The sequence below is a fragment of the Mizuhopecten yessoensis genome, unplaced genomic scaffold, assembly GCF_002113885.1.
Source record: "Mizuhopecten yessoensis strain PY_sf001 unplaced genomic scaffold, ASM211388v2 scaffold10847, whole genome shotgun sequence".
NCBI classification, from domain to species: Eukaryota; Metazoa; Mollusca; class Bivalvia; order Pectinida; family Pectinidae; genus Mizuhopecten; species Mizuhopecten yessoensis.
The window spans coordinates 840,083-854,851 of NW_018408751.1; the positions used below are offsets into that span (position 1 = coordinate 840,083).

The following is a 14,769-nucleotide window of genomic DNA, read 5'->3' on the forward strand; positions in this document are numbered from 1 at the left end:
GTGTAAAACGACAATTTTCATGAAATTTTGAAATGTAAAAATCCGCCATTTTGACTCCAGTGCGTAAGTCTGTGACGTCATGTACTTGTCCTAGGCGTGACGTCACAATTGAAACTTACAACTAATCACAGGGCTGATAGGTTATATTACATGGGTTAATTAGCCCAAAAAATATGACATAGGTATATTCACTGAATAACACCGTACATTATGTGATAAAAAGGGCTATTATAAGACTTAATAATGAACATTGAAAAATATATAGTATGACAGGTACTCTATGCAAGAAAACGAACTCAAGTTGCTTCAATTCTTATAAAAAAAGGGAGAAGCAGCCAAGACCAAATTGATGTGTTTTCCTTATTGCAACAATTGGTACCTACATTGTATCTGTCGTATCTGCTTTATTGTCGGTGGTGTTGACAAATCCTTTACTGAATAAAATCTACAGGTATTTATCTTTGGAAAAATGCATAGTTTTTATTTAATTTAAATATCTAATTGCGGATTTATTATGCGGTAAAAAGTTTAGGGGTGTTCCCGTCCCGTTTCACTGGTTTCCGGTTGTCAAAAACATAACCTTGTGACGCTCTTGTCATTTTACGTGTCAACAAATACCTTTTGAAGCCTTTGTCAGGTATGTATCTATGAATCTACACAATTGTCGAAAGTGTTGAGTTTCAAATATTAAAGCTATTAGTTCAAAAGCTAAGTAATAACACAGAGTAAATGATTTGGTTGTTTGCGTCCTTCATGGACACACTTATATATGATGTGTATACAATAATAAAGGTATATAAAGGTTTGTCGACACCAGTGTCCGAAAACCTCGAAAAGAAAAAGAAAATCGGTAGCGCAGCTACCCAAACCGCTGCAAGATCTGAACGTAAGACCCTGATGCACTCATTCAAACCATTGGTTTGATGCCTGTATACCTTGCCTCCAATGTATCGTCATTTAAAGCCGAAAAATCTACCCTAAAATTGTCCTCGTTAATCCAAATGTCCAGCGATTTTGTTTGAAAAACTGCGGGTTTACACATAATGTCGACGACAAACAGTAAAAATAATCAATGACATTTTTTCTGTATTATTCTCACATTCCAACCAAACAGCCGCAATCCCATTTTGAATAAGTGTCGCCTACGATATGCAGTTCGAATTCAGATTGAACTAGAATTTTGTTTTTGTGAACAAAAACATATGTCTCCCCTTATAAGCCAATAGAAAAACTCCGGTATATTAACAAAGGGCCATATCGCTTTATATAGTGGGGCCCGAGACCCGAATTTAAAATTCGACACTCCTACTTCCCAAGATACATTAAAACTTCAGCAAGTTTGGTCAACGTAGGTGAAACTAGAACACTGACAGGTCAGTAAGGGCCTCGTCTTGTGGCAATATATCCCCAATAATCATCAAGAAGCAATCTGCCCATATAGCTGAGCTTGAAGTTTGACATTTGGACTTCAAAAAAAATTGCAAGGGAGCAAAATATACATTTTACATGTACTATAATGTGAGTCTTGTTTCCTTCCACTTCCATATTTGCCGGGCTAACAGAAATGTAAATACCGGTTCAATACTCATTTGTTAGTTTTGATTTATTTTATTTCACCTTAAATACCTCCCCTATCAAGAGCCAGGATCAAAGTCAGAGATCCACTTTGTCTTTGACCTTTGGACCCAAATGACCTTGACCTTTAACCCAGTGACCCTGATCTTTGGTCAGTTGACTCATTCTTCAATTCCAACAAACTTTGCTTCATAATATCATAACAAAATGTTCATTAGTGAAAAATACAAAACTTGACCTTGACCTTGAACCTTTGGAATACGTAACCTTGACCTTTGGTCAGTTGACTCCGTGTTAAGTTCTGAACAACTTTGTTTCATAATAACATACATAAGATGTTCATCAGTAAAAAGGTACAATATCTTACCTTGAAATTGACCCCGTGACCTCGACCTTAAGTCAGTTGACTCCTTGTTAAATTCCAACCAACTTTGCTTCATAATTTCATAACAAAATGTTAATCAGTGAAAAGATACAAAATTTGACGTTGACCTTTGACCGAGTGGCCTTGACCTTTGGTCAAATGACTCCTTGTTTAATTCTGACCAACATTGCTTCGAAGTGTCATAACAAATTGTTAATCAGTGAAAAGATACAAAATTTGACGTTGACCTTTGACCGAGTGGCCTTGACCTTTGGTCAAATGACTCCTTGTTTAATTCTGACCAACATTGCTTCGAAGTGTCATAACAAAATGTTCTTCAGGGAAAAGATACAAAATTTGACCTTGACCTTTGACCCAGTGACCTTTACTTTTCATCAGTTGATACCTTGTTTGATTGTGACAGACGGACGGACGAATTAGTATAGGGCACCCGCATCTTCGATATGGGGCCCTAACAACATGGAAGTTATGCTGTGGACACACTTCGGTATTAAAATTAAACAAAGGGCCATAACTCTGTATATAGTGACGCACGAGACATAATTCCAGTTCACTGCACACCTTCTGTGAGTGATGCATGTATACTGCAAGTTTGATTAAGATATCTTTAACGGTTTGAAATTTACAGGCCGGACATGAACTAATACAATATGTCTCCCTTCATTCAAAGGGGAGACATAATAAACTCACCTGTTTTGATAACGACCGACGATCAAAGCTGATGGTCTTGTCCATCTACTTCTTTAAAAACATGGCGTCGTGATGAGGAGTCACCCTAAAGTTGCGAGTATTTCGTTGTATGGAGTGAATATGGTTGCTTAAGTGAGTGAATGGGATTGCGATTGTTTGCTCTGAAGGGGTTGAGTAATTCAGAGAGATATCATTGGTGATCTCCCCTCGTCGAAATTTTGTGAAAACCCGCACATTCTAAAGGAAAATCACTGAATTGGTGGGGAAAGGGTTATGGTATATTTTTTGAATTCAAACGACGATATATTGGAGGTAGGGTGTTCAGAAATCAAACCATTGATTGTTATTAGTACATACATGTAAGGGTCTGAAAATCAGATCTGAAAGCGGTTTGGGTAGCTGCACTGCAGATTAGGGGGAGGGGGGGGGGGGGGGGGGGGTCCGAGGTTTTCGGACACGGATGTCGACTTACCGTTATATTACTTTACTATAATATAGTATATACACATCATATCAGTTTTTCAGGCACCTGTGGTTCAACTCGTTGTCAGGAAAACGAGATCATAAGTGGCGTCATGATACTAGATTTATGTTTTGGCATTAATTTGGATGGTACTTTATAGTACCCATTGAGTCCCATCATCTTGGACACCGACCGGAAATGACATGAGTTGTTACGAAAAAACATACCTTTAAATAATCAATCAAAGCTGGTTAGGAAGAGTTAATCTTACCATCCTAAAGTGTTCGTTTGTCATTACAAGCACTCCGCCAACATGTCCCTTATATTTTGAGTATGATAAATGGACTGGTCCTTTACCAGGGTATCCGAAGTCGAAGTTCGGATTAACTTCTAAGTGGTCAATGTCATGCATGACTATATAATCACAGTCTGAATCCATATTTAGAAAACCGATGTTGATTAGTGCTGCTCTGTTGAACCTTAATGAATAAGATCACAATAATATTTAATTACATGCAGGATTCATAACTCATGGAAAGGATGTCAAAGATGTTTTCAAAAAGAGAGATAAAAGGGAGAGGTCATTTGACATCAAAGACAAAGCTGTAGCATCCTTACTTTGAACTACATGCAGATCGTGTAGAAGAACAAGAGGCACAGAGACCTTTATAGCTCACCTGGAATTTGTTATTACCATTTAAAACCTCTCAAATACCATATGATTTTATCGAACATATGGATTCTATAGAAGAAGTTGTTTTAAGTTTAGACATATTTGACCTATGTGACCTTGAAAGTATGCCAATGTCATTTTTGTTTGCAAATTTTGTTCCACTACATCAAATGAATCTACCATCCTTATATCACAACTCTAGACTTTCGGTTCCTCAGAAGAAGTTGTTTGAGTTTTTAGAAATATTTGACCCATGACCTTGAAAGTGGATCAGGGTCATTTTTGTTCCCAAACTTTGATTGGCTCCACCCAAGCAATCCACCAGCCTAATATCATGACTATAGGCCTTTCGGTTCTTCAGAAGAAGTCATTTTAAGTTTAAGACATATTTAACATCTGGGACCTGGAAAGTAGTTCACGGTCTTTTGTTCTCAAACTTTGGTGGGCTCCATCCAAGCAATCCACTAGGCTTATATCATGACTCTAAGCCTTTTAGTTTATCAGAAGAAGTCATTTGCAATTTTAAACATATTTAACCTATGTGACCATGAAAGTAGGTCAATGTCATTTTTATTCGCAAACTTTGTTTGGCTCCATCCATGGAAGCTATCAGTAAAATATCATGACTGTAGGCCTGTTTTAAAATGGCCAGGTCAGCTAAAATTGGCCATGGTTTTGTTACATAATTATACTTTGGTCATTATTGCCCAAAGTTCAATAAAAATAAAGAGTAATTTTGCAGATCACAACTTCAAATGTTGGAATTCCGGATCATTTCACATTAAACATCTACTTTGTGTTGCTAGAAGTGCAAAGATGGTATATATTTTTAATTCCTGAACTATATATAATAAAGTTTATTTGTAAAAAAAGAGGAGTTTGCTGAATTCATGTATGGATGTATGTACGTACAATGTATATTTGTATGTATATTTGTATGTATGAATGGATGTATGATTGTATGTATGAATGTAAACTGATTTACCTGAAGTTGTCCAATTGGTTTATCACATAAATTCTATGTGGAATGGCTCTGTCATTCAGATATTTAAAAATGTGTGGTGCAAATTGTTGCAATTCCTCATGACAGTCTCGGAAAGGAACGAGCACGGCCACCTTGTATTTCACTGTTTTCATCTGAATATTATTAGTCTTTAGCTCAAGTCTGTATATGTATACGTTTACGAATATGCACATGGTTACAAGCGGGGGGAAAACACACATTACTCGTTTCCATAGTCGACGTTCACCATTACCGAAGCACATCATCTTCTTTTCCTGACATTGAAAAGAAACACATTAAACTCCAGGTTTTATCTCTGGAAAGTCTTCTTTTCTTTCATAAGAAAAGAATTGATCTACAATGAAATTGATGCATTATATTCACAAAACTACCATAGCAAACCATGTGTTATATGAAAGTGAGTTTCACTTCCTTAACATCCTTGAGAATTCATTCAATTTGGGGTTGTCAAGTAAAAGCAGTCAAACGTTTAGTTACCAGTTCCTTAAACAAAGCTTCTGACTTTTTTACCTGTACAAGCTAATTTGACAACTTAATATTTAAATAAATAACACCATGTATAAGTTATCCACCAAAAATAATATTCAAAATGTAATTTCGCAGCATTAATAGACTAATTAAAAAAAAAGTGATTGCTACGTCAGACAAAACGTGGTAGATTCCAATACTATTTTCAGGTTTCAGAATCTGCTCCGAGGTTTGCCATGCTCTTGATGCCATCATTATCTCTTTTGAGAAGTTGACGGGTTTATATATATATATATTTGATTTATTCATTCAGGTTTTTTCAACAAAATTACAAAAAGCACAGGACAATGGCCCTCGAAGTCATGCAACATATAATCTTCATAGGGTATACGTATGCATCAAACATATATGCTTAAACCATACCATACACAAACTGTATAGCCCATACACCATATAATACACATGTACACACCATACCATACACAGACTGTATAGCTCATACACCATATAATACACATGTAAACACCATACCATACACAAACTGTATAGCTCATACAGTCTGTGTATGGTATGGTGTGTCCATGTGTATTATATGGGGTATGAGCTATACAGGTTGTGTATGGTATGGGGTGTAGATGTGTAGCGAGTGTATGGTGTGGTGTGTACATGGGGATTATATGGGGTATGAGCTATACAGTCTGTGTTTAGCTCATACACCATACAATACACATGTAAACCCCATACCATACACTCGCTAGACATGTACCCACCATACCATACACAGACTGTATATCTAATACACCATATAATACCCATGTAAACACCATACCATTCACAAACTGTATAGCCAATACACCATATAATACATATGTACACACCATACCATCCACTCGCTACACATGTATACACCATACCATACATATAGAAACTAACCCCGGCCCCTTTCATCCTTCTGCTAAATCCTCGTCAATCTCCTCTGACGAACCTGTATCTTTTACACATAATATTAATTGCTTATCATTCGTCCACCTGAACGTACAAAGCTTGCGTCCAAAACTAGATGTTCTATACACCGAACTTTATGAGCATAGTATTTTAGCATTTACCGAAACTTGGCTTTCTGACTCAGATATTGATTCGTCCTTGGATATTTCTGGTTTTCACAGTCCTTTTTGTTACTTTCGTAATGACGCCGTTGGAGGGGGTGTTGCTCTTTATGTAGCAGCCAATCTTTTTGTCAAAAGAAGGTCCGATATTGAAGTTGACGATATCGAATGTGTTTGGGTTGAAATGGCATCCAAAGGTCAAACATTTCTATTTGGTACTTTCTATAGACCCCCAAATTCTAACATAACTGTATGGACCAAATTTGAGGAATCCATTGGTAGGGCAATTAACTCTAGTGTTGCAAATGTTATTATAACTGGTAATTTTAACGTCAATTTATTGCAATGCAGTCATAATTTTAACTATTTTGATAACATAATGTACACTTACGGATTTACGCAGTTTATTACTGAATGTACGCAATATACTGAACATTCGACATCCTTAATAGACGTTATATTGGTAAATAACGATTTTATTATAGATCGGTCTTTTGTAGGGGAATCGTTCCTTAACCAACCAGTAAGATACCATTATCCCATCTATGCAACTCTTAATATTGCACAACATCCAACCGACTCGTACCGAAGGAAAATTTGGTTTTATAAGCATGGAAATTTTGACAAACTAAGAGAACTATTAGAAATGTCGGATTGGCCTCAAGTGTATAATGCTGATATCGATCTAGCATGCAAGCGTCTAACTGACTTCATCGATTCCGCTTCTTATTCGGCTATCCCTAACAAAACGGTCATTATGAGAAAACACGATCATCAATGGATGAACAAAAAATCAGAAAATTAATATCAAAACGTAAAAAAATTCACAATAAGGCTAAACTTACTGATAGCCAATCTGACTGGTCTATTTTCAGACAAACCCGTAACAAGTGTGTAAATGCCATTAGACAATCTAAAGAATCTTATTTTAATGGTTTGTCATCAAAATTATCTGATTTAAGACAATGCAACAAGTCATGGTGGTTAACTGTAAAACTCTTCATGAACAATAGTGGTAAATGTGGAGAAATACCGACGATTGTTCATGATAATGTCTATTACGAAACTGATGTTGATAAAGCTAATGTTTTTAATTTATATTTTTCAAGTCAATCCGTTGTGGATGATTCAATGGTTATGCTTCCTCCATTAATAGAATTCTCTAATCGTATTTGTCTGAGTGATATAAATATATCATGTACTGATGTTAAGGATGCCTTACTCAATTTGAAAACTGGTAAAGCTGTAGGACCAGATCTTATTAGTCCCGAAGTGCTCAAGGAAGCTGCAACATCACTTGCTAAGCCACTATCTATATTTTTTAATTAATCCTTATCACAAGGAATATTTCCATCATCGTGGAAGGAAGCAAAAGCTATATATAAACAGATAGCCGTAATGATGTTAAAAACTATCGACCAATTTCACTTTTTAGTATAATTGGTAAAGTGATCGAGAGGTGCGTTTATAAACGTGTTCATAATTTTCTTCTTGATTTGAAAGTAATAACAAAATATCAATCAGGTTTTACACCAGGCGATTCCTCTATTAACCAATTATTAAGTATTTCCAACGATTTGATTAAGGCATTAGATTCAGGTAAAGAAATAAGAGTAGTATTTTGTGACATCAGCAAAGCATTTGATAGGGTTTGGCACAAAGGGCTGTTGTAAGGTTCGAAAGCTACTTAACGAATAGAAACCAAAGACTTATAATCAATAATATTCACTCTGATTTGGCAGGAGTTAAGGCTGGAGTTCCACAGGGTTCAATACTTGGACCTTTGTTGTTTTTAATCTATATTAATGACATAGTCAACGATATCAAATCTTCTATCAAATTATTTGCTGATGATACTAATTTGTACATGATAGTTGAAAACCCCTTAGAAACAAACAACATTATGGAGTCAGATCTACAAAAAAATACTGAATGGTCCAAATCTTGGTTAGTTGATTTCAATCCTAAAAAGACGGAAAGCATGACCCTTAGTAGAAAAAGAAACAGTCAACCACATCCAATCTTACATATGTGCAATGAAGAAATATCAAAAGTACTGTTGCATAAACATCTTGGAGTTCTTTTTTTGAATAATTGCAGTTGGGTTGAACATGTTAAACAAATAATTCAGAAAGCAACGTCTCGATTAAATATTATGCGATTTCTAAAATTTAAACTCGACAGGCAAACATTACAAAATATATTTTTTTCGTTTATTGGACCACTTGTAGAATATGCTGATACTGTCTGGGATAGTATTCCCAAAGAATATATTTCTAAACTAGAGAATGTTAATTTGGAAGCTGCTAGGATTGTTTCGGGTGCTACTAAACTTGTAAGCTTAGACACACTATATACAGAAGTTGGATGGAATAAATTAATAGACCGTAGACTTAATCATAAATTGCTACAATTCCATAAAATGTTTATCAAAATACTTCAGAGTATCTGTATAATCTCTTACCTAATTCAGTTAGTGATGTTCATAGTTATAATACCAGACTTGCTGACCCATCATGTCTGTCACCTATTCTTTGTAAAACAAATATTTATCTTAATGCATTTCTTCCTTCTGCTGTAAACAATTGGAATTCTCTTCCATTTCATACTAGAAATAACCCTTCCACTTCCCATTTAAAAGCCTTTCTGAAATCTAATAGTAAATCATGTCCACCTTCATACTACTTTCAGGGTTGACGTCTGGGTCAAATCTACCACGCAAGACTGCGTATGTCATGTAGCTCCCTAAAAGAACACTTGTTTACGAAAAACATCATACCATCTCCGAATTGTTTCTGCGGTGCCATTGAGAACTCAACACATTATTTGCTAAAATGTAATAAATATACAGAACTTAGACAGCTTCATATTCTGAGTTTGCCGTATCAACTATCAACTAATATTCTAATCTTTGGTGATGACTCTCTAACCCATCAAGAAAACACTATAATTGTTCTAGCCGTCCAAAATTATATACTCAAAACTAAAAGATTTCAAATAAACGAATAGTCCTTAACAATTTCATTTTGACATATATATATATATATGTATGTATGTTGTGTTGCATTCGTTTTACTACTATGTTTTAAAATGTATTTGGATTTATATGCTTATTCAGTGATTTTGCCATTGCATTTCTTTATACCATATTATGTCACTAACTGGCCATGATTATAATAGTTTGATAAAGTGATGTGTTACCTTGAAAGAGAGGACGTACCAGGGACGAGGCGGGAAAGTGTTTTATGGACTTATATTTGATAAGTATGATGGCTTGGATGTGAACTGCAACGTTTTTAATAATCATGGCGGTGTTTTGTGACATACTAATTTTGTCAATAGTTGATTCAGTGGTGATTTATTCTATGTAATTTGTATATACATTTTAACCTTTTTTGAGTGTCCATTTACAGGACTGCTGACATTTTCATCTACTATTGCATAGTTATATTTTACAGAATCGTGTTCCACATACTCATTGCAATAGAGCAATATGATATTACCATCTGATGATCATATGTATATTGATATGTTATTCAACCTGGTTTCCACTGCATACCAATCCATTACCCCCTCCCCTATTCCCGTAATTATTCTATTGTACATATTACTTCATTCTTGTAGCTAGTGTTGAAAAGTTGATTACTAAGCAGGTAACAAATTTACACGACACTTGTTTTTGTTTCCTTTTCTGTTTTATAAAACATGTACTTCGATGTATTGTCAAACAAAATTTGAATTAAACAAAGTTTAAACCAAATGGAGTACTCATATAAGCAACATCGCGAGGAAAGCGAGCTCAACTTTAGGCTTTTTGAGAAGTAACTTAAAACACTGCCCAAAAGAGTGTAGGAAAACAGCGTATATATCACTTGTTAGATCAATTCTGGACTATGGCAGTATTATTTGGGACCCTCGTCTAAAATCAGACATTGAAAAACTAGAGAGAATACAAAGAAGAGCAGCTCGCCTAATTACTGGAAATTACAAAAGTCGAGATGAAGGATGTGTCACAGAAATGCTACAACACCTAAAACTACCAACCTTACAAAACAGAAGGAAATCACAGCGGCTAGTATTCATGTACAAAGTAGTTGAGGAGTTAATACCAGCCCTACCCCCAGATCAGATAATCCAGCACTCTGGAAGGACGCGAAAAACAAACACAAAGCGTTATGAGAACTATGAAACATCAGCAACCTTAAACAGGAACGTTGTTAACAACTCAAGGCCATTAACCATCCCAGGATACAATAGGAAGCATACAAGAACTCCTTCTTCATCAAAACATCGCTTGAGTGGAACCAACTGGATGATACAGTAGTGTGCGCAGAAAGCGTATAGGGATTTAGATCAGCCCTTTCAAAAAACACCCAAGATAAGTAGCATATTCTCGCTCTTCCGTCGTGTCATGCCATTATTGGTAACTACGACGTATACAATGTAAATGTAATAAGTATGTAAGTCCTGCGCTCGACTCGCAATATGTTTCGGGGTGCTTCCTGCGAGGTTCGAGAGGTACAAGGCCCCTGCCAACATTGACAATACATAGATTTTGATTACGCCATTGAAAATCATTGAGACCTAGCAAGTTTACTACAGTAGTTGTGTATTCGGTATTTCTTTAAGCTGAATTAAGAGGACACATTGTTATTTATTATTAATATTTGATAAAATAGTGATGAATATTCAAATAAGTATTTGAAATATTGAAAAGACTAATAAAGAACGTGATTATGGTTAGACCACGAATTCGACATCGATAACTAGAGAAAAATATGAACCTGAGGAATATTAGCAGATCCTTTTGTTGTTGTTTAACTTGACGTAACTTGACGTGATTCAGTCCAAATGTGTCCACAAAATTGGAAATCTGGAATGGTGATTCCGCCCCTGATTACCAGGTATGTGATAAGTCCCGGAAAGGATTGGAAACAATTCATTACATATAATCTACCTATATAGCTTGTACTTATATTGAAACAGTGTATATCTGCTTATATTGTGTTTCATTAAGGGTACACACTGGTTTTTATCGGTATTAATCGACGTGTCCAGTACACAAACCAACAGCCACGCCGTTGACACGTGCCTCAGGTATTGCGGTGCTAATTTTTATAGTATTCAAGCGGTTCCTGATTATTTTGCACGATTACTAGTTTACCATATGATACACAATAAAATACGAATTATTGTATCTTACAAGAAAATTTCATAATGGGGAATATTGTATACGAACATACATCATTTCCACATTGTTTGATTTGTTCTTTTGAATTCGGAATGAATACTAAACTCATTCAACCTCTTGACACACGAATCAGTTGCCTATCTTATATTTGAAAGAAGTTACATATAGTCACCATACAAAAGGACGGTTTTTTTATACTCCACATGTTTGTGCCAATTATAAGATATAAATGATATATTGTCGAATGTCGAAAACCGCATGATTTTGATGGTTTTACGTCCGGTATTATACGTACGGCCTTGTGGCCTTTTAGTAGACAACCAACCAGTACGTACATGCGTGTGCTCTGGCTTTACTGAAATGGGGATGCCCAGGCCTAGGGGGCTAAACGTGAAGTACCGGTGAGAGGTAGTGCACCCCCGCTGAGCTAAGGCCACCCCTGATAGCGATCATGGTCATCGTAACTAAAACACCGGTCTGTTCTGGTTTACATATCCAGGTAAATTAGCAATGTGATTTTGCTGAAATTATCATAAAATAGTTACAACTAGAAACATAAATTTATGATTTTTAAGTAGAATAAAATGTGTATTAAAGAAGTTGAAAAATATGAAAATTTTAAATAGATACAGTGTAAAGTTTGATTTGTTCTTTTGAATTCGGAATGAATACTAAACTCATTCGACCTCTTGACACACGAATCAGTTGCCTATCTTATATTTGAAAGAAGTTACATATAGTCACCATACAAAAAAACGGTTTTTTATACTGGACATGTTTGTGCCAATTATAAGATATAAATGATATATTTTATTTCTTATCAAAATACCTCTTTGTTGCAGATTTAAGAAAGGAATTTCTGAAAAATAATTCTGTTATGTATGTTAGAACATTATTTTAAAAGAAATGATGCCGTCATTCGTCAGATACTGAAGTCGGTGTTGATGACATCGGTACCGCCCAACCCCTCCCCTACACACTTTTTATTTTTTTACGGTACTAGTGATCTAAATCTCATTTGAATGAAATTTATATAAAATACATAAAGTACATTCAGACATAATTATAGCGTTATTTCAAATAATAAACATTAATCCAACCCCCTAATCCCTTGAAGTCCTTTGTTATCTATGCCTCACTACCATACGTTTCCAACGCATAATGAAAAGGGCATTAAGTGTTACTCATCTTCGTTCTTCATTATTATATACCCGAAGTTACGCACCCTCGTGCACGGTGGTCGTCTTTATACTTTCCCTGTTCAATATTTTAATTTAATTAAAACGATACGTAAAATTCAATCAGAGATGTATAAAAAGTAGTATAAGCTATTTAATTAGTTACAATAATGTTTGTTTGGACTTATCCTGATATGTCGGAGTAATCATTCTCCCCATGTGTTGGTTGAGATCCATGTGTTGGTTGAGATACATCTAATTTATACTTCCTAAATTCTCAGATTTTGTTGGAGAAATTTAATCTAGATACGTCGACAAAGGACGTATCTGCGTCCACATGGACCCGAGAGTCTTAAAGTGTACACTGAATGAAAATAGAAAATAGTATATTATTATTCTATATTATCCAAAAACAAAAATGTCGAAAACCGCATAAAGACCGGTCGTAATCGTAACTCCTGGTGAATGGGACCCAATCGGCTGTGACGTCACAAGTTCAACGCCTCTAGCAGTCACCATTTTTAGTTTTGAGGAATCAGATTGTGCTGAAGATAACATTTTGAAGATGGTATTCAGCCCTTTAAAATTTGCCCGAATTTCCAGACAGTGAGTTTAAGTGATATCAAACTTACGACTCTGAATAGGGCGGATTGGTCGAGTGGTTAACACTTCGGCCTTCCACGCAGGCGGCCGGGGTTCGATCCTCGAAGTCGTCGCACGCATGGAATATCAGAGAAAGTGTTTTTCTCCTGCCCCCACAACTCCAACAACCCAGGTGGAGTGAGGTGTCACTTTAAATGATGCCGTTGGAAGCACGGTTGATTGCTCATTGCATATTACATCCATTACTGCCTAAATCAACAAACTTCAGAACACATCACATCTCCAGCACACACGCAGACATACACACATAGAGAGATATTAGCCACGTTGCACAGGACTAGTAGTTAGCGTCTGATAAGGCAGCTCCTGTGAATTCCTCAAGAATTCCTCAAAATTGAATTGTGTAATGTAAATGCTATTTGTATTAATTGTATATCTGTGTACTGTAAAGTGCTTTAGAGTGGCTTTTATGTTAGCTAGATAGAGCGCTATATCAAATGCTGTGTATTATTATTAACACACCCTGGAGCCATTGCGTGGCCTGACTCTGAGCACTTATGAGAAATTGTCGAATAAACGCAAATACTCTCAATGAATTTTAGCTGGAAAGTCAGTTTGCAATTATTTTCTTTACTCTACACAGACGTATACACTTTATATTATCTGCTATAGATCTACAGTCACATACTTTGGCATCGCTACGGTCCAAAAATAACCGGAAATGTATCATTGAAAAATGTTTACAAAATAACTTCAACGTTGGTATATGCTGTTTTTGAATGTCAATAAAATGTTGAGCATATTTTCAGTATTACCGTTTAATGACAAATTGACGATATTGTGTCTTCCTTATGTTAGGTAAGAGACATATAAAGACCGCAGTATATACGTCTCTGGTTCGGTCGACACTTCAAATAAACAGCAAAATACCGACACACATTTATTTTTATACAATACGGTACTTCTGAATGCGATGTTAAATTATATCAATCTAATTCCGTGATTATATTTATCTGAAAAATATAATTGAATTATGAGATTCAAACTTTTTCTCTTCATATACATGTAATATAATTTAATATCTTGGTTCATTAATGCAAATTGTCTCGATCCACTCCCTTAGCCTACTTAGGTGTGACATTTGTGTACAGGTAAATTACACTAAACACACCCGTGTCCAGTGCTGACAGCCGGAGGCCCAAGACGCACCAATATACCTGTGTCCAGGTATGACATCAAAGGGATGTTAGCAGGTGGGCTAGAGGCACCTGAAGTTAGTATATTTATATTTATTTATTTATGTCTCAACTCATTGCATATTGCATCCATTACTGCCTAAATCAACATTAGAATACACACATGTTAAACATATTTATGTACATTATAAAAATCTAATCTAAATTATCACATACT

General features: G+C 35.6%; 1 protein-coding gene across 1 annotated transcript in view; it reads right to left on the reverse strand.

Moving 5' to 3' along the window:
- The window catches only part of LOC110462968 (beta-1,4-galactosyltransferase 7-like), a 23,637-nt gene extending 10,225 nt beyond the window's left edge, over positions 1-13,412 (reverse strand). The window contains exons 1-3 of the mRNA XM_021517259.1: positions 13,386-13,412; positions 4,772-5,064; positions 3,385-3,592 (exon numbers count right to left, since the gene is read on the reverse strand). Of these exons, the coding sequence (XP_021372934.1) occupies positions 3,385-3,592; positions 4,772-5,055 (492 nt within the window). The 5' untranslated portion in view covers positions 5,056-5,064; positions 13,386-13,412. The remainder of the gene's footprint in view (positions 1-3,384; positions 3,593-4,771; positions 5,065-13,385) is intronic.
- Positions 13,413-14,769: the final 1,357 nt, after the last annotated feature.